The sequence below is a fragment of the Leiobunum rupestre genome, chromosome 5 (assembly GCF_980474605.1).
Source record: "Leiobunum rupestre chromosome 5, qqLeiRupe1.1.hap1, whole genome shotgun sequence".
NCBI classification, from domain to species: Eukaryota; Metazoa; Arthropoda; class Arachnida; order Opiliones; family Sclerosomatidae; genus Leiobunum; species Leiobunum rupestre.
Window position 1 is genome coordinate 59217157 of NC_143388.1, and position 18527 is coordinate 59235683.

At 35.3% G+C, this 18527-nt stretch overlaps 1 protein-coding gene across 2 annotated transcripts; it reads right to left on the reverse strand.

Annotated features, from left to right (window-relative positions):
• Positions 1-8864: 8864 nt before the first annotated feature.
• On the reverse strand, positions 8865-18388 carry LOC149945457 (O-acyltransferase like protein-like). Of its 2 annotated transcripts, none has more exons than XM_090174622.1 (10): positions 18081-18388; positions 16426-16519; positions 16261-16350; positions 16033-16198; positions 15423-15502; positions 15250-15369; positions 14491-14611; positions 13751-13937; positions 10869-11011; positions 8865-9065 (listed from the first exon to the last, which is right to left on the reverse strand). In XM_090174622.1, exons 2-10 carry the CDS (start codon positions 16494-16496, stop codon positions 8907-8909), a joined length of 1137 nt encoding a protein of 378 aa, XP_090030748.1. In that variant the 5' UTR covers positions 16497-16519; positions 18081-18388; the 3' UTR covers positions 8865-8906. The 2 variants fall into 2 exon arrangements, with proteins under 2 accessions (XP_090030748.1, XP_090030749.1); XM_090174623.1 differs by having other exon boundaries at positions 18065-18388.
• Positions 18389-18527: the final 139 nt, after the last annotated feature.

An 18527-nucleotide genomic window follows, 5' to 3' on the forward strand; every position in this document is an offset into this window, starting at 1 on the left:
GACCTCGCAAGAGCGTACTCGACTGTTGAGGTTCAGAGGCTCCGTCACTGAGTGAAAGTTAAGAAAAACATAAATTTTTACAAGCGCAAATTCTAATAATAATAATTATTAATGTTACGTTTCTGGAATAGCTCGTCGACATCTTCGGTCGTGCATTGGGATGGCACACAAACAGCCCATTTAAAAGGAGCATCGTAAAATCCAAAACTCAATTTTTTGAAAAAGTAATCCAAGGTCTGTAAAACGAAAGGAAAACTTTTAGTTTCAATCAAGGAGGGGAAAAGCAAAATACAACCAAATTATCCCTCACCTCGGTTTTGAAAGTTCCGTTGACATGTTGGAATATAGGTTCAAAGAGTCGGATGTGGTAGGGTCTCGGCGGGAGGGGAAACCGAATATCAATCAGACAGTATTTTCCTTTGATTTGATTTTGGGGCACTGCCGACTCGGGCCCCACGATGTCTAAGCACTGTTGATAGTCACCGAAGTTTCCTACCGATCCACGAAGCAATGCCGCTTGTGGCTTGGCACTCGCGTCTATCACTAAAATGACCCAAGAGAGAAAACAAACGAAGTTAGAAAATAAATAATTACATTTATTTCCCAATAAGCCATTCATTGCCTTCTCAAATATCCATTTATCCGCTCCACAAGTATTCATTTATCCACTTCACAAATATACACTAAATTACTTGACAAATATTCATATATCCACTCCACAAATATACACTCAGTCACTCCATAAATATTCATTTATTCGCTTCACAAGTATGCACTCAATTTCTCCACAAATATGCGCTCAATTGCTCAACAAATATGCACTCAATTTCTCCACAAATATTCATTTATTTAGTCCACAAGTAATAGCCATTTATTAGTTTTATTTGGTCCAGAAATATCTGTTTATCCATTTGTCCACTCTACACCCCTTTCTCATTCACATTCATCAAAATATTTTCATTTACTTTATAAATTAAATATGGAATTAATTTACGAAAGCTCTTTAATTCAATAAATATATTATATTTGAAAACTTTTGCTTCTGGACTATTTGAATAGAAATTAACGCGTGTTAAATCGTTGAATGTGATTATTAAGGGGGAAGACTACAGTAGCCATTGTCTACTATTGCGCTATTTCAAGCTGAACTCTTTTCATTTTGTATTTTAACTCATATAATTAATATTTAAGTGTAGAACAGCCTCTTGTTTAGTGACTAAAATAATTTTAAAAATTTCATATTTAAAATTAATTAAGTTATTACGTTTTAATTCGGACCCCCGGAGCTAAACAAGTTAGGACCTTATATCTCGTTAACTATTAATATTAGAATTATCAAAATTATTTTAAGCACTAGAGAAAGGTTCAGGCTAATAAGAAAAATATCATTCAATTATGTAATTGTTAAAACAGAAACGTTCAGCTTGAACAAAAAAAAAGGCTTTTACTGTATTCTTCCCCCTTAACCTTGCCTTATTAAGTTGTTATTTTTTTTAGGATAGATTTTTTGCTTTTTTATTTATTGTTATATTTTTTCTATGAGTGCGTGGTTCTTTTCCCCGTTATCGTTATGATAAATTAATGATGTTAGCTTGACAGTCTATTTTTCCAAGAATTTTCAGGTTAAAAATTTCCGTTTGAAGTTTGGGCCTAAAGGGATATAATTTCACTTTTACGTGACTTCTTATTGAGTGGGTTATTTTTTGTTTGAAATTATGATATCATTAATCTGTAGCGGATATCTAAATTGGCTTTTTCACTTGGAAAGGCAAGAAGGTACAATAATTTTCCACTTTTGATCTCAAATATTATAGCCTCACCAAAAATGGCTGGCTGGATGTCTGGTTCGGGTTGATTCAACTTGATTGGTTTTCAAGATCCAATAAAAAAGCTTTAACAATTATTTGTTAATTCGAAATTATTTTGGTCATTCAGTTTGATGAATTGTGGCCACTGAACCCTTGTGCTTTGTCCGCAAAGTGTAGTATGTTTTCTCTTATAAATTATAGTACATCTTTTCGTTCTATTTTCGCTCAGATCGAAGCTTCAACAATGATATGAAAAATGTCAAGGTAAAATTAATGTTCGCAATTTAAATTAATGTTTGCAATTTAAATTATTTTAACTGTTGATAACCGTAACGCCATCTATATTTAATGAAGAATAATGAAATTTTTTTAAATTTATTGTGTTATAAAATATATTAATTACACACTTTTGAAATTGTTTTGACTATTTATCATTGCACATAAAATACGGATGTATTAACGAAACCACCATTGTTGCTGGTTGGAAATTTATTAACTCTATCCAGCTATTCAGCCACCAAGCCCGTACCCAGAAAAATTTCGATAAGGGGGCTTTTTGTGAGGGGGCACATTTTTTTCGTTACTTAATTTCAAAAATTAACATAAATGGCGCCGTGAAATTTTTTGGTGTTCAACAAAAAAAACCTTGCCTTCTGAAGCAGACCATTCTACAACTTGTATTTTATTAAGAAATAGTTACCTAAAAATAACGATCTAAACTTTAGACAAAGACAAGTGGTCTGAAAGGAAAATTTCAACGAATAGAAGTTTAAAAACTAATAAAGATGAAGGGGCAGATAATATTCTTTGAGGGGGAATGGATTAAATTGAGGGGGCCGGTGGGAGCAAATAAAAATTTCATTTGAGGGGCAAAATTTTATTTTTGAGGGGGCATCGTGGCTACGGGCCTGTCAGCCACCCAATTTAGGCAAGGTTATAGCTTTTGATCTCAAAAGTAAAAAGCGATAATTTATACCGATACTATTAAAACGTTACACTCATTTTGACATTACTTCGAGAAAGGTTACGGGTATATCTAAATTAAAATCAAGAAATGTCTACCAAATAAACTCCACAAAGTGAATAATCCACCGATATTCACTGTTAGAAAACTCACTCTGAGCCGTCCAAAGCCTCAGGTCCCGAGCATCCCTGATGAACTTGAGCAAGGAGCCCAAACATTTTCCACTGAGGTTCGATTCAGAGGCGATTCGCATCATTAGCGGAAGGACATTCTTTATCGCGGAATCGATTCCTCTGACGATCTTCGATTCCGCATCCAGCAACTTATCGAAAGCCTGTTCGGCCGTCGATTCGGTGACCAATTCGGGCAATTTCAAAATAGAAGCGCCCAGCGAAGTGAACAGGCAGCAGAAAAGCGTAACTCCACACCGCTTTGAAAAACCCATCTTTATTCCGACTCCCAAGTATTCAATTTAATTTTTTTCGACGAAGGCGATTTTTAAGCTTTTCACAAAAAAGTAATATTATTGGCGACGTGGAGGAATCCGGTTTGCGAAAGTGTAACCCCGTTTCTCGATTAGGCCTAAGGCAATATACAGTTCATGATCGATTTGGAAAAATGGTCGCTCTCAAGAGCTAGAATTTGTGTAGACTGGTCACGTCGTGGTCTTACTAAAAAAACCGGATATTTTTTCAATTTAAAAAAAAGTTTTGCGCAATGTTTAAAAAAAATTAGTGCCACTATTTTTAATAGTTTTAGTATAAACCAAGGGTCAAATACTCTTTCGAATAACTCCAAAATTCATTTTATCGTAAGTCGACTTACCTGGTTTTGGAACTAGGATCATGTTACGCGTGGTCCACTGCATTTCTATCACGGTGTGTATTGAAGATTTTAATCCTTCCCTAAGGCTAAAAAACTATTAAAATAATAATCAGCTGGGCTAATACCCTTTGCACCACCTTAGGCCTAAGTCATCAAGCGACCTTTAAAGCCATTAATTCAGGTGGCCGGGTTACAATGCGTAGGAGGGTGGTGGCAAGCCCTGCATGCCACGTGAGCCAACAGCTCCCTACACTAACTTTTAACGTTAGCCTCGACAAGTTTTATCTGTAGACCTTTCTTCCTGGAGAAAGGAATAAAGGGTTGCGTTACACTTTCCCATTTGTGGTTCTTCTCTGGAAGAAGGGTGCAGCTGGGTGTGGTGAAACTCACCTCTCAATCAGTGGCGTTGCGAGTATTTGGGAAAGGGGGGGGGATAAATGTACGTTTCTTGGACTATTTAGTTGGTTTTGGTATAAGGAATACTAAACAAGCCAATGGTCATTAGACTTCGATATTAAAGTAAAAATTAGTACCATTGCATGTTAAACTAAAACTGAAGACTTATGTTTGAATTTCACTAGATGGATTGATGTTTGCGATGTCATGTTTATGTAATTTTTCGATCAGTTTCTCAGTCATTTTGTTTAAAATATTATAATCCTTTTGGCTGAAAAAACTATGATATGTATTCTCGTATTATTCAGATCAATTTATTAATTAACCCTTTTAGACATATTTAAACAAAATCTTAAACTTGACGAACCAACTCAAAACCAAACATATTGACAACTTTGAAACTTTTTTTTTATGAGAATGGCGCCAGATAAATGGACGGGGTTGCTTTTATTTTGTGAAATTGGTAATAATTTAGAATCTGTTTAGAGTACATTACCAATTAACACCCAGAACTATTTCATAAAAATTATTTAAAATACGCAATTTATTAAGTCGGGGTAGGTATATTTGTTCGAATTTCAATCGTCCGAACGGTGGAACAAATGTTCGAATTTCATTCATCCGAACCGCCGAAATAACAAATGTTTCAATTGTTCGAATTGGACAACTTGTTTGTTTCATTCGTCCGAATCGGTAGCATCATTTGTCCGGATTCTGTCGCTAAATTAGTATTTCTTATTGCTGTTTTTTTTTGGTCCGGATTTTTTTTAGTGCATGAATAAAAAATAAAAACTACATTGTAAATATCGTTGTTTGTTCAAGTTGTTTTTTCTTAATTGCTGCTATATCTATATATGGTATATTTGGCCGATATAGTAAGTGGGAATTGCGTTGAATGGTGTGGCTATTTTAGGTTAGGTTAGGTTAGGTTCACGTTAATGTTACTATTTTCTTATATTAACAATATTTAAAAAAACCAACCAATTGCTAATGTTCGAAAAAACGGACAAACGTTTATTCGAACAAATGAAATTCGCCAGTAAAGTTAACATAAATTGAACGACTAAATCACCAACAATAGTTGTGATACATTTTTCGGGCAAATGAAATACGTTTTAGGACATACGATCCTGTTTTCCGGCATTCGGACAAATGATCATTCGGACATTTGTACCACCGTTCGGACGAATGAAATTCGAACAAATGTACCCAAATCATTAAGTCACACTCTAGCCTTATTTATCTTATATATTCGTTTTTTTTATTAATTATGATTGTTTCAACACTTCGAAGCATATGAAACAACTGTTATTTTTTAAATTGTTTACTTTGTGATATGAATTAATTAAAAGACCTTTTTTTAGTAAGATACTTTATATTGGAGCTTTACTCTCCTCAATACAGCGCGATGCCTAGGGAGTCCTCTGGTGGCAAAAAAGTACCTAACATTCCTTATAGAGGAAAAAAACTTTTTAGGTAACGTTTGAGCGACGAATTCAGCATACGATATCTGTCTCTATATGAAAGCCCTAGTTGCAATATTTTGTGTACGTAAGAAGTAATTTGACATAATTCACGACTGAGCAAAGGGTGAGAAACATAAACAGAAATTACGAAACAAAAATATGCTTTTTAAACAAATCATTTTTTAGAACGTGTCCATGTTTGGTTAGTCGTGATATACCACCCCAATGTTATTTCAAATATGACGAAACTACAATTCTGAAAATACGCAATTCATAATTCAAAAAACGGAAAAATATGGGTTTATTTATTAAGTATTGAAATAAATACAGAATTACAGATACTAAATACAGCTCAATTTAAAAACGTAAAAATATTGTTGTATATAATATATCGTGTATTTATATAGAAATAAAATAAAGTTATCAACAGTTCTTTAAGATGCCACTTTTGAAAATACCAATGACATTACCCAAATTTAAAAAAGTCGTAACTTGAAAAATCAACTTTTTAATTGTTTTCGCAAATCAGAAATAAATATGTTATACAGGTTTTAATGATATGATACACAAGTTTCACTTACTTATAAATCTTATAAAATCAAATTATGAGAGCAAATAGAGGTACTATTTCTTTAAACAAAATTTTTTTAGAAAAAGATATTTTAGTAACTTGAAGTTACTACATAATAATAAATGTACTTTGTCGAACCATAGTTGATTTTATAAAATAAAACATAGTCTTGCCCAGCTTGTTTATATTTTGTTATATTAACGGGACGCCATCTATTACGCAGTGATGTAAACAATTTATTTTTAGGGCTGGGTATATCAACTGCAACCACCTTTTAAAAAAATTAAAAGTCATTAACATGGTCATGAATTATCAGAATTATTTCCAAAAAACCAGCAAATTCGCAGAGAATAACTTATTCAAAAGGTATTTGTTAACCTATTTCTTATTAGTTGTAATTGTCATAAAATAGTTTTACCGTATTTTCACGCACATACCCCGCTTACACAGATCGCCCGCATACGAATATAACCCGCTGCTTTCCCGTTTCTTGTAAAAAAACCTTAAATAATCCGCTTAAGAATATCCATTGTCGTAAAAAAAAGAGATACGCTGACTCGACTACAGACTTCATTTTAGTGCGGAAAGCAACGGTTTCAAGATCATCCCGTCAGTGCTGGCAATTCTAACAACGTATGTCAGAGCTGAATGGGATAAATGGATTGTATTTGAAACCCAATTAACATTATTATTCCGATGTATTTTATTTGTGAAATTATGAAAATATGGTAGATATTTTAGTTGCTTACTGTATTCACGCAATTACAGAATCCAACCTTCAAAAGCATGGAAATTCCACGAAATTTCATACACCGTTTACGGGTTTCTTGGTATTTTTCAAGCACCCACTTTTAACGAACATGCAATATTTGCTTACGGATTTCATACAAGAACAACCTGCCATAAATTTTTACCTTAAATATATTACAGACTGTGAATATTTAAAAAAGAATAGTGCTTATAAGTCTAAATTTATCGCTATTTCGATAAAATACGAACCGCGAAATATTAAAACAATTTACAGGGATTCAGGAAATAATTTCCGCCGTTTGCAGATAAAATAGGCTTTTATTCTCAGGTAGATGGCGTCGCGGTCGCCTAGCCAGAGGAGCGTTTACAGACTTTATATTCTTCTCCCTTTTTGTGACGCGCATATTTTTTGTTTTCATTGAGCTTGGGCGAAAAAGCACGAGACCCTCTATACGGAAATATTATTAATAATATTTATATATAATATATATTAGTATATATTATATTGTAGGAAAAGCTATTATATCTCCATTACTACTTCCTTCATGTTAGTATATTCTTCGCACGAGCGCTAGAAAAACCTATGTTCTTCGCGACTGTAGTGCGTGCTCGTAGACTTGTAAAAATAAGACGCTCTAACGTAAGAGCCTTATTAGCCACTAGACACTTTGAAAACGTTTTACAACGGTTTCGAAAGATCAAATAAAACATTTTCGACGACTAATGTATTATTAGCCATACGATAAATACATTCGACACCAAAATTTTACTTTAAAAGCTGAGTTCACACTAGACACTTTGAAAACGTTTTAAAACGGTTTCGAAAATACAAATTGTAAAATTTTGCTGTCGAATGTATTTAACGTATGGCTATTAATACAGTTGACACTGAAAATGTTCAATTTTATCTTTCGAAACCGTTTAAAAACGGTTCCAAAGTGTCTAGTGTGAACGCGGCTATTAAAACAAGAAGGCTACGTTACTTTATAAAAAGAGCTACTAATATCGGAATTCTAACTTACAATAAAATTATGTAATTTTTACCAAACAAATAATATCGTAACTTTATATAATTTCCAAGATTTTTAAACTAATATATTCCTTTTAAAAACAATTTACAATATTCTTATCATCTTTATATCTCAAAACAATATTAACAGAATAGAGACAATGGCGTATCCAGTATTGCATTTCCGATGGGTCTTAAACAGTGCACCCGATTTCAGACCTAAAAGCCACTAACGTTTTGCACCAACCCATTTCGATGTGTGGGTTTGAACTCCCAAACCCCTAAATACGCCTTTGCCTTGTTTTTAAACTCTGGCAACGTTCTGAGGTTGAGGAGATTGATATTATCATGAGTAACATAATTGAAATGAGTATGACACTTCCAATTGTTTTAACGACAATTTTCTTAAACAAATTTTTTTCGACACTGACAACCTCGAACTAGTAACCGAACAGGGTAGAATAATATCGTCCTTGGTAGAAGTACATTTGGGCTGTCCTTGGTAGAAGTACGTTTGGGCTTGGCCATATTTAGACACTAGGGGGCTCTGTGCTGAATTAAATCATGACAATAACTCTGAGATTCAGTTGGGAGATCATTTTTGCAAATTGCCCTACTTACAAGAAGACTACCCGAGGTGGTTATCACCGACTTTGTTGAAACTCGGGGGTTATTTAGACCTCATGGTAGTATGAAAATTGCCAAAGGGAAAAGTTGCAATGGGCTTTAGTTTTCCTATGGCCACCGCAATTGTTTTTGACCTCTCCATTTAAAAAAGCATGGGATTTTCTCGGTTACCCACATTTTGTTTAACCAAAATTGATCAATTTTACTCAAAATAGGTCAAATTCATCTTTTTGGGTAAGTTTTGAAAATTTTAACCGAGAAAATCCCATGCTTTTTAAATGGAGATTTTTGGTTTTGAGAGATCAAAAACATTTTCGGTTGCTATGGGAAAACTAAAGCCCATTGCAACTTTTCCCTTTGGCAATTTTCATACTACCATAAGGTCTACCTAACCCCCGAGTTTCAACAAAGTCGATGATAAACACCTCGGGTAGTTTCCTTGTTAGTGTTATTTTGTTACTTATGCTATTATGAAGTAGTGTCACGTGCGCTAGTTTGAATCTGAATGCTTGTTTGCGTTCGCTTTTGCTCTCGTAGCCATCCCTTGAAAGAACATGGCTTGCAGTCGGGCGATCGGAGACTCGAACAGAATTCGCAGAAACGCAGCCACAATAGAGGTGCTCACCAGGGTGCCGAAAAAACGAAATACCTATAACGGGAATAACAATTGTTTGCGAAACGTAGTCCCTAATGGAAATGAGGCTTAAAGGGGAATTGTCACCAAAACCAAAATTTACGAGGTTTGTTTTACAGAATTATAGAAAATATATTTCAGAAATCACGGTTGAACCTACGTGCAGCGCCAAAAGAATGAAGCGGCAAAAATTTGAGAAAGTTCGGCGTGTAAGGCATTTTAAAAACACGATAAACTGTAATCTACGAATATAACTCGGTTAAAAAGCCAAGGACAATGTCGTAGCAGACGACAGTTCCGACCAAAAAACGATAAAACCGGGAAAAATAATATATCGTTCACGAGATGGCGCTGCAGGTATGTTCAACCAAGCGGTTCTGAGATTCTCGAGTCAGGGGGGGGGGGGAACACGAAATTTGTTGCTAATAATAAATCAAATACTGGAAATATTAACATGAAATTTTTTGTATAACCAATTTTAGAGTGGTGACAATTCCCCTCTAAGGCCTCTTCACACGAGCCAACATTTTGGCTCAATCTTGTTGGCCAACACGAGTCGCACACCGAGTTGCTCGGTGTTAATTGAGAAAACATTTTGGTTTAACAAGTTTGGATGAACGGTCGATTTTTTGCTCCAAATGCATGAATCTGAAAAATTTGCTACACATTTTTTTATTAATGTAAATTGATATATTTTTTGTAATATTCGCGACCAAAAACTCTCGCTACGCTCCCTTTGGTTCGCCATTGGTAGCGGCTGAAGCAGACGCCATTAGTTTTCATCGTTATTCGTAAATTTGACTTTATAAATAATGATACTGGCATTTTAATATAATTTTTGCATTGTTTGCTTATATTTTGATAAGTTTATTTCAGAAAAAACTTTCTTATGGCTTTTTATTTGTCCGTAGCGTTACGCCACCTGGATTCGTTTTGGTCGCGAATAGGTAATTTTTTTTACAATAACGGGTAATTTCAGGGTGGCCGGGAGTAGTGGCTCACTCCTGTAATCCCAGGCGTCCGGGAGGCAGAGTTTGTGGATGGCCGTGTGAGGACGACCACTAATCCCCCAACGGGTGGTTGTCATACTTCCGCCACGGGTGTCCCAACCCTATCCCCAAGTATCCCCCCGTTGGCGTGGCCGTAACACATATCTCGCACCTGATTAATCAAATGGACGAGCGGACTGAATTGTCCCACCCGTTACAATCGCTCATAACGAGCTTCAAAAAAAAAATTCAGGGTGACCAGGGAAAAGCCTTTAAAATTTTATAGGAAAAATAGGAATTTTAGGAAAATATAGGAAATTAAATAGGCTAAATATAAAATAGGTGAATTATAGGAAACAAACAAAGAAAAATATGGGAAAAATAATAAGGTAATTATTGCATATCGGTATACTTCGACTCGAATCATTTAGAATATTGATAATGTTTTGTACACTGCTTTCTTGCATTATTGGATCACTTAGCGGATTTGCGGATTTACAAAGCTCGTACATTTCATAATTGTTCGAAAATGGCAATATTTACACGTTTAAAAACGTTCTTTCATTTTCAAAAGACCGTGAAATTATAGGAAAATATAGGAAAATAGGTAAGCATAAAGGAAATTATAGGAAAACATTAAAAATATAGGAAAATATAGGAAATATAGGAAGTCTGGTCACCCTGTAATTTTCTTTGCCAGTTAACAACCGAAATATCGACAACTGTTGATGGGGTCTGCGAACGAAAATGCAAATTGTTTTGCGAAAACTATGTTCACCAGCAAAGTTGTGCAAAAATATTGGCTCGTGTGAATAGGACTTCAGATTACCATAACTTGGTGTGAGATATCTGTGGCTCCCGAACCGATTTCGCTGTAAAAGAACAGAATGGGGTAGTGAAAAAGGTACGTCAGGTACGAGAGTCGAACCAAGGGTTGAAACGCAGGCCACGACAGAATAGAATTCACCACTCCTATAAAATAAGTATATTATAAAAAACTTAATAGAACGACCTTTAATTATACTAAACGGCACCAATTTAAAAGTATAAACAATAGAGTGTCAGCAACCCATTTCTAGGTGTAAACGCGAACGTCTACGTCTCTTCCCGGCCAGTGTTGGAAATATGCTTTTTAAAAGTACTGGTCAATGTGACCACTATACCCCCTTCTTAAAAAATAAATTAACTGGTCATGACCACCCTTTTCTGCCCCACATATCGCCCCTTTTATTTTACCTATGAAAGTGGATTTTTAATAACGATTAGGAACTATAATGAGTTTTATTTATCACAAACCAAAGAGCTTTGATATTTATTACATTTCTTAAAAAACTTTAAAAAATATTTAATCTTCTTGTTCTTTGAATAAAAACAGTTTTACTCCTTTTTGACCTTCTTTTGGTTTCTAAAAGTCATAAAGAAATTGCAATATCTTCTATGCTTATTTTCTTAAACATATTCTTAATGATTGATCTAGATGTTTCGCATTTAGTTCGACGAATTGACTGATTGCAGCAGAAGAACGTCAAATTGCATTACTGCCAGTTCCGCAATTTCATTGGCTGCGAGAAACTGAGAGCGCAACGCTTTTATCATTTTCTCTTTTCGGTATAGAATTATACTTTTAATAAAAAATTAACTGGCCATTATGACCAGTGAACCCTCCATATTCTATTTAATTTACTGGTCATAGCCCAAAATAAACTGGTCTTTGACCGACGCCCCGCCTTATTTCCAACACCGTTCCTAGCGTTTGGCTAAACATTTCGTTCAACAAAAATTGTTTCAATTTTTTTAGGTCTAGCGAAGTGAAATACCACGTCATCTATATGTTTCAAATAGGATACATGCACCAACAACATCTATTTAACTTAGAAAAAAAAATGGTGTGAAGGTCACGATGCCATATGACCCAATAAAACTCCATTTAGAAAACAACTTACATACAACATTTTGTTTGCTGTACGAACTAACTAGTTAAAAAATGCCTCTTGTTGTAACTTGTTAGTTTCACTCGTCGGGTCGTCTGCTTTTTCAAATGCCGGATTCCTGTGTTTCCGACGTTCCCGACGTCAGAACAATTTATTGGATCTGGCGTAGACGTTCGCGTTTACCCCTAGAAATGGGTTGCTGAAACTCTATTAATGCATTTTTTTTCTACTTCGGGATAATGACTATTTTGAGTTATTTTTAACTTAATTATTAGTCTTATCCATCCTTTTGTTTTATTTCATTTTTCTAAATTTCTATAATTTTTTGCCAAACTTATTCTATCAAAATTATTGTATATTATTTGTTTATTTTTGACGATGGCAAATATACAGGGTGTCTTCATTTGATCGGCCCAGGCATTTTTCTCAAAAACTATACTTTCTAGAAATGTGAAATTTTCAGTATGTACTCTCTCGGGGGAGATTGTTGTTATTTGTAAATTTCTGAAAAATCGTGAAATTTTTCACGGGTTTAGAAGTGTTAGTGTTTGAACGCTACGTGGTAGACGAAAAGTTTCAATGAGCAAGTTGTAGAGCATACTCGTAAACCTTTAATGGAATTGGTATGGTGGAAATCTGACATTTCGTCATGAAAAACAAACACATTTGAAACTTTTCGTCTATCACGTAGCGTTCAAAAACTAACACTTCTAAAACCGTGAAAAATTTCACCATTTTTCAGAAATTTACAAATAACAACGATCTCCCCCGAGAGAGTACATACTGAAAATTTCACATTTCTAGAAAGTATAGTTTTTGAGAAAAAATGCCTGGGCCGATCAAATGAAGACACCCTATATTTAAAGTATATAACTCGTGAATCCATAATTATGCTTTCCTCCCTGTTACAAAAGGGATTTGTTCTTTAACAAAGAGTAAATAAATATTCATTCAGTCATTCATCGGTCTATTTTATGTGACCTTTAGTACCGTTTTAAGACATCGTCCAATTAATGCTACCAGAAAACATTATAGGTATACGCTTGTAATACCTAAGAAACGGCCGGGGCTGAAACTATATGTCGAATGTAAGACCTTTTTCCAATTCATTGGCTGGTTGCCATCGCTAAGAATACGCGCCGCGAGAAGAAAACGATGGAAATTTGAATTACCAGAATATCAATTGAAGAAAAACTGATTAGTTCCCACTAGAGAGCTGCAAATGAGTCGAACACGTTTCCATTCCTGACCATTCCCGTAGAGGAAAATTCCATTTCCATCCCACTCCCGTAAAAATTTTCGTTCCATGACTACCCGTTTCCATCCATTCCAGTTCCATCACTACCCGTTTCTACCCATTCCCATTCCATGACTACCCGTTTCCATCCATTCCCATTCCATGACTACCCGTTTCCATCCATTCTTATTCCATGACTACCCGTTTCCATCCATTCCCATTCCGTGACTACCCGTTTCCATCCATTCCCATTCCATGACTACCCGTTTCCATCCATTCCCATTCCATGACTACCCATTTCCATCCATTCCCATTCCATGACTACCCGTTTCCATCCGTTCCCAGAAATTTTCTCATTCCCTATATTCCCGCGGGAATGAACGGGAATGATAATTATCAGAGCTACCATAGTCTACCTTAAGTATTTCAAGTGCATACATTTATAGTATCCTGATGTTACTGTTAACGCTCCTACAAGTAAGACAAATTCCTAAAAGGGCGCCAAATCGCATTGTGCTCAAGGCTTACAAAACGTTCGCTTACCTGCCTTTCCCGCGTAGCAGGACACAGATAAAAAGGCCAGACAAAGCGTCCACGCGATCCTGTGCATGGAAGTGTAAAGGATGGACTCAATGGCGGTGTAGGGCTCACCACGATTCCACGGGTACACGCAATATATTACCGCCAATGCGCTCGGTACTGACACCGCCCAACCAAACAAATTTGCCGGCTGTACACGTGGAATAAAAATCATACATATTTAGAAATTGCATAAATAACGTAATTAAAGAAATAAGTATGACAATGAATGCTTTATGTTAATGATAGTCTGTCACGGAATAATTTCGGAATTGGAAGTTTTGGAACAGGAAATTCGCCATTTCATCAATGACAAAATTACAGTTACTTTAGTTTGATAAACACTATAAAAACGCTTTAAGGTTTCAAATTCGAAAATCAAATACCTTCAGAAACGACATAGTGTTTATAATACACGATCTTTCTTTTCGAATCAATGATTCATATTTTCAAAATATGTTTTATTTTAGAAAGCGTTTCAATTTTCAATAGACCTTGCCTGACCTGTTAAACCAAGATGGTGGCGGCTATTTCCAAAGACTAGTAACAAAGCATGGATATTTGTCAGTCCTTATATAGTCGCATTACGATTCATATGGACAATGGCGAAAGAGATTATCACAAACAATTTGCATTGGAAGTGCTATACTTATGTCTATTATGATTGTAAGTATAAACGTGGTGTAATTATGTCTTTATTATACCATTGATATTTTGATGCTCGGGCTCCTGGCGAGATATGTCCCCATGAAGAGTCCAATCGCGTATACCCCCAAATAAACGTGGGGCGTCGTATATGAACGTTTGGCGTATTCCACGTTAAATCTGAAACACGATCGTACAAAATGTATTTAAAATTCCAGAGCTTAGGGCAACTTTGAAGATAAGTAGGCTGGGGTGGGGGAGTGGTTAGCACTTCCACCTCGCAGCCAGAAGAGCCGGGTTTTATCCCAACTTGTGGCACTGTGTGAAAACTTGGAACAACTCCTTCCGCGTTGAGTTTGCAAGTTCTCTCCTCACTGGTTTAAGGGGTTTTCACTTCTATAAAAACTTGTCAAGGTTAACGGTAATAGTGAGTGAAGGGAGCTGATGGCTCGCGTGGCATGCAGGGCTTGCCACCGCCCTCCTACGCGTTGTAACCCGGCCACCTGAATTAATGGCTTTAAAAGGCGCTTGACTTAGACTGATTATTAAAACCTAGTAAATTCCTTTTTTAATTTGAAATATTTCAGTTAACCTTGACAAGGTTTTATGGATATGAGAACCAGTGAGAAGAGAACTTACAAACTCAACGCGGTAGTTGTTCCGAGTTTTGACCCAGTGCCATAAATGTTGATCGAACCCGGCTAATCTTGCTCCGAGGTAAAAGTGCAGGATAAATTTTTTAAATGAATTTACTACTAACTCAAAATTTTAAAAATTGGCGTTTACTAGGTTTTCCTTTCGGACAACCGAAAACTCACTTGAAGTCCACGTTCCTATACGCTGTTGGCGGGTCGTCGTAGTAATAAGTGATGAACCCCGTTGACACCACGGAAAATAAAACCATCGTTGACAGAAATAATTTTCCCAGTTTTTCGCTTCTGCAAAGTTTATTTTAAGTTTTCCTTATTTTAGTTTTCGCAATTTGTCTTACTTGAATAATATGAAAAAGTAGATGAGTCCGATTAGAAAGTATTGAAATTCAGCGGAGACGTACCACAGATGCAAATAGCACTGCACATTTAAAGTATGGAATATATTAGATTGAAATACAAATTTCATCTACCTCAGTGCAAGAATATGCTAAGCCGAATATTTCTAAATTGAATAAGAAAAAGTTATCCCATTTTTTAAGTTTCATTAGAAACGCTATTCATGCGGAAATTAAGTTAAATTCAGTTAAATTTTAAACTTTAAAATCTGTACCAATGTTTGCAAAAAAGTGTTCACAGTTTTGCAATTATTTTCCATGAAAATTTGATTATAGATGTACAGTAATCTTTGAAAACATTGACAATGGCGAAATTTCACAGTAAAATATTATAAATCTATATAATAGAACCAAATATGAATTTTTAATAAGATTTTAAAAATGAAAAATTAATTGTCATTTTAAGAATAACCCTCGTAATTATAGATAATATCATAAAACCTGAAACTAGATTTTTGATTGATCCCAAATCAGAAAGTACCTCTCAGCTCATTTTTTTTAATAATTAATATTTCCTATTTTTGCACAGAGGGTCCGATTTGGTTTCGCTTACCATTTGATTCATGTAGTCAAAATTGCCAATGAACAGTAGCGTTTTCCACCATTTATCCTTGCACACTCTAGTTTGATCTTCAACGTTCTCTTTGAAAAAAGGTCCTGACCCCAAAGCGGGAAGTAGCATGACAATTGCCATGAAAAGCGCCAGAGACGGAAGCAATCTGCCCTTGCCATCAACATTTTATTTCTCATTCAACCCAATTAGATTTAATGATTTAGTTACCTTAATATTCTTTTGACAATGACTAGAAATGGAGTGAAGCGCTTTGTCGAATCGTAGTGTCTTACTAAGTGATACGATAACAGGAACGAGCTATAATAATAAGCATTAATTAACTATTTAATTGATTCATTAATTAATGACGTATATCGCCTATTTAGTATTTACCTGATGAAAAAGAATGTTGAAACTGCTAAAAAACCTTTTAAAACCACTTGGAAAGCCAAGTTCTCTATCATATTCTTAGCGTTCAAATACTCTCCTATATTTAATTTTTTTTAATTAAAATTCTGTTTTTTTTAGACGTTTACTTAAAGGAAAAATCCAAAATTTGTTACATCGTCAGAAGTAGCCAATTCACCATCGCTAATATTTAAACGTTATATAAATGGTCCCAATACATGTAGATCAACCCTCTTTCGGGGCTTCAAGTTGGTAAAAATTCTTAGCTTTTCTTGCAGGAATGGTCAGAAAGATAAGAATTCCAATCTTCTTAATAAATATTCCCCAAAATTATTACGGGGTCTTCAAGTTGGTAAAAATTCTTAGCTTTTCTTGCAGGAATGGTAAGAAAGCTAAGAATTCCAATCTTCTGAGTAAATATTCCCCAAGAATTAATACGGGGTCTTCAAGTTGGTAAAAAATCTTAGCTTTTCTTGCAGGAATGGTAAGAAAGCTAAGAATTCCAATCTTCTGAAAAAATATTCCCCAATAATTAATACGGGGTCTTCAAGTTGGTAAAAATTCTTAGCTTTTCTTGCAGGAATGGTAAGAAAGCTAAGAATTCCAATCTTCTGAGTAAATATTCCCCAAGAATTAATACGGGGTCTTCAAGTTGGTAAAATGTCTTAGCTTTTCTTGCAGGAATGGTAAGAAAGCTAAGAATTCCAATCTTCTGAGTAAATATTCCCCAAGAATTAATACGGGGTCTTCAAGTGGTAAAAAATCTTAGCTTTTCTTGCAGGAATGGTAAGAAAGCTAAGAATTCCAATCTTCTGAGCAAATATTCCCCAAGAATTAATACGGGGTCTTCAAGTTGGTAAAAAATCTTAGCTTTTCTTGCAGAAATGGTAAGAAAGCTAAGAATTCCAATCTTCTGAGTAAATATTCCCCAAGAATTAATACGGGGTCCTCAAGTTGGTAAAAAATCTTAGCTTTTCTTGCAGGAATGGTAATAAAGCTAAGAATTCCAATCTTCTGAGTAAATATTCCCCAAGTATTAATACGGGGTCTTCAAGTTGGTAAAAATTCTTTGCTTTTCTTGCAGGAATGGTAAGAAAGCTAAGAATTCCAATCTTCTGAGTAAATATTCCCCAAGAATTATTACGGGGTCTTCAAGTTGGTAAAAATTCTTAGCTTTTCTTGCAGGAATGGTAAGAAAGTTAAGAATTCCAATCTTCTGAATAAATATTCCCCAAGAATGAATACGGGGTCTTCAAGTTGGTAAAAATTCTTAGCTTTTCTTGCAGGAATGAAGATAAAACTAAGAATTGTAAACCTCTGGATAAACCTTTCTCAAGAATTCACGTTTGAACCATTCATCCAATTCAATAGTTCTTATCACGAGTGCGAAATGTCAGTAAGAATTCTGACCTACGCATTATAACCCGGCCACCAGTTTAAAAGGCTTTATAAGTCGCTAGATGACTTGCTCCTAAGGTGGTGCATTGGGTATTAGCATAGCTGATTATTATTATTATTATTATTCGAACGATCTTGAAGCACCCCAGGTAGACGCACCCATCGACAGTGACTTAACTTAACTGTACAGAAGAGTTGACAATGGATTTTTGCTTTAAAAGGATACTTTTAAATTTGATTACGAAGCAGGTAGTGATTGTTAGCCGAGTAAGAATGCCCCAATAGAATCCAGGTGAGCGACAGGAACCGGACGCCGTTTAAGAAATCCAAACTCCGTCCGTCCGCTTCTTTCGTCCCGAATAAAAGCGCGGCGTTCTTTCGGATGGAGAAAGTTCCGATTATTCGGAGTATGGTTCCATTTGCCCCTTTCCTCAGTAAACCGGCGACTTCGTCCCACACTGACGCCACGACGTTTATCAATACAATCACCCCTAAAATAGCCCTGCAAATATAACACGAAAGATACAGTCAAGAACCCATAAATGTGAACGTAGAATCGACAAGTTTAGATCAACATTTTTCCATAATTATATTATTTTCGTTACCTCCAATACGGGTTAACAATAGACTTTATTGCACGTTAAAATAATCGCACTGCCATTTTGAGCAAACAATGACCGGCAACATGA